The 2,369-nt window shown below is 51.9% G+C and overlaps 1 protein-coding gene across 1 annotated transcript; it reads right to left on the bottom strand.

The window, feature by feature from the left end:
• Nucleotides 1–318: 318 nt before the first annotated feature.
• Nucleotides 319–1,882, bottom strand: LOC145796254 (protein MAINTENANCE OF MERISTEMS-like). Its single transcript, XM_082881311.1, has 3 exons — nucleotides 1,442–1,882; nucleotides 1,153–1,314; nucleotides 319–1,059 (listed from the first exon to the last, which is right to left on the bottom strand). Exons 1-3 carry the CDS (start codon nucleotides 1,880–1,882, stop codon nucleotides 319–321), a joined length of 1,344 nt encoding a protein of 447 aa, XP_082737437.1.
• Nucleotides 1,883–2,369: the final 487 nt, after the last annotated feature.

Raw genomic sequence — 2,369 nt, 5'->3', positions numbered from 1 at the left:
CCCTGATAAGGCCCAGATGGCCCAGCTCCCCAATGAGGCCCAGGTGGCCTGGCCTGCGGCTGACCGGACCATGTAGGCATCTGGAAACAAGGAGTTCAAATCAAATACATCAGTCCAAACATGTACATCGGATACAGATATAAGCAAAGGCTACATGAAGTGGGTGCATGTAAATACAGTGTACAAGTGGGGTGTGTCAGATGTGCTCTACACAAATAGTCAATCAATGCAGTAGAAATCAGCATGTCATCAGAAGTATGATAAATGCCAGGAAAACTGAAAGGTACCTGAATGCCTGCAACGGACAACTGTGCCTCCCTACGCAGGACCATGCCCTCGAGTGTGGCCACCAGCCCAACCACCTCCTCTATGTACCCTCGCGATGGCTGCAAAAATGAGTTCATAATCATCAGTAAACAGAAGAATGTCTAAACATCTGAATGATGAATGAAAAGTGGAGCATACCGGCGGTGAGTCCGGATCAATGGCGTATCGATCACTGGGCATCAGAGGCTCTAGTGGAATCGGAATCGGAGAGCTAGCCCCGTACTGCCACGCCATCAACTCAGTGGGCATATCTGGCCATCCGACATGAGGATGAATCGACGGAGCCGGGGGAGCTGGTCTACTCCCACCTCTAGATGTGCCAGCCCGGCTAGAAGAAGGGATGTCTGTAGCTCGAGCCCGAGCCTGATCCGAGGATGGCATACCGGCAGGTCTCATCATCGGAATACGAGCTTCTGTCAATGGAGGCATCAAATATATGTGACGATAGGTGGCGTAGTCCCCCTCCGCAACATATAGCAAAGCATCGCTGCCCAGCATGGCGCCGACTACCTCTGAGTAAGAGAGCCTGTCAGCGGTCCGCATACTAGCTGGGGGTACCGCGGGAACATCCTGAGAAAGATACCCCCGTACCTGGCGCAGAAAGCGCTCCCCCAGGAACCAGACTCTGCCAACTGGCCCTTCGAGCAGGACCCTATACCGGGAGATGCCTGATGCTCCGGTATACTGAAGTAGGAGATCATCACCCAAGGGTGCCCAAGGCTGCCAAGTAATCTGCGGATGATGAATGTATAAACCAATAAGAAAACGAGGATATACAGAGCAAGTCAAAGATGAAAATGAAAAGAACTGAAAGTTCTGAAGTACCTCTGAGTGTCGCACAGTGTCGAAGTACTGTCGCAGGCGAACCAGGGTCTCTCGAGGCCTCGCCCGGTGCGGGCCCTCAAATATCAATGAATATGGGGTCACGAGAATCCCCACCACCTCCAGCTCTGGGGCTAACGATGGGAAGTATACATAAGCCCATAGCTGAGAAAAACAGTGCAGAATGTAAGTACGAAATGCTGAGAGCAAAATGCAGACTGTAAAAGTGCGCTGTATGTGCAATGTACAAGTAATGAAGAGCAGAAATGTAAATCAAGGGGACAGAAAGTACCTCCCAAGCTCTCCAGTAGCCGCCAAGCAAATCGCCCCGCCCGCGGGAGGTCGCGCTCATGTAAAAATAAAGGGTAGCCAGGCCAGCGCCACCCCAATCATATCTATGGACCTGTGATAGGTCGACTAGAGCGCTCAGCAGGTATAGCCCAATGGTGTTCACTCTGTCGGCGAACAGGGTAGTCCCGAAGAGGAACATCAGGAAACCACGGGCGTACTGCTCCGTCTCCTCGGGAGTCTCGGGCACCATCTCCGCCCGCCGGAAATGGGAGGAGAACCAAGTGTATCTGACTCTCCCTGAAACCCTATCAACAGGTGGGCGAGCCCCCAACAAATACATCCAGGCGGCCTCCCACTCGCCCATATCCTCATCGTAGGGAATGGGCCAACCTCCGACATCAAGGCCGGTCAATACAGCAAAATCAAAAGGGGTCATGGTCATGTCCCCGGTAGCAGAGAAATGAAAGGAATTGGTGGTGTCCCACCATCTCTCTACCAGAGCTGCCATCAAGGTCCTCCTAGCAGGACAGCGTGACAACCCGACACAAAAGGGGCCAAACCCCGCCAAGTCTACCAAATCCCTGACGCCCTCCGGGAGCTCAGCATACCAATCCCGCGCCATGGTGGAACCATATCCTCGCACACTGCGGGAACCACCCTGCATTCAGAATGAATATATGTGTCAATAATAAGATGAAATGGGCTGTATGCCAATGATAATGAAATGGGCTGTGTGCCGAAGAAATGAAATGGGCTGTGTGCCGATGAAATGAAATGGGCTGTGTGTCGATGAAATGAACTGGGCTGCGTGCCAATGGAATGGGATCGGCTATGTGCCGATGAAGTGAAATAAGCTGCATACAAATAAAATGAAGTAGTCGTGTGTTCAGAAGTGAAGTGTACGGACTGTGTGTTCAGTATGATCAACT

This window comes from Camellia sinensis, chromosome 7, assembly GCF_055761805.1.
Source record: "Camellia sinensis isolate YWXY chromosome 7, ASM5576180v1, whole genome shotgun sequence".
NCBI classification, from domain to species: domain Eukaryota; kingdom Viridiplantae; phylum Streptophyta; class Magnoliopsida; order Ericales; family Theaceae; genus Camellia; species Camellia sinensis.
Note: the sequence above shows the minus strand (reverse complement) of the source record. Positions and strands in the feature narration are given on the sequence as shown.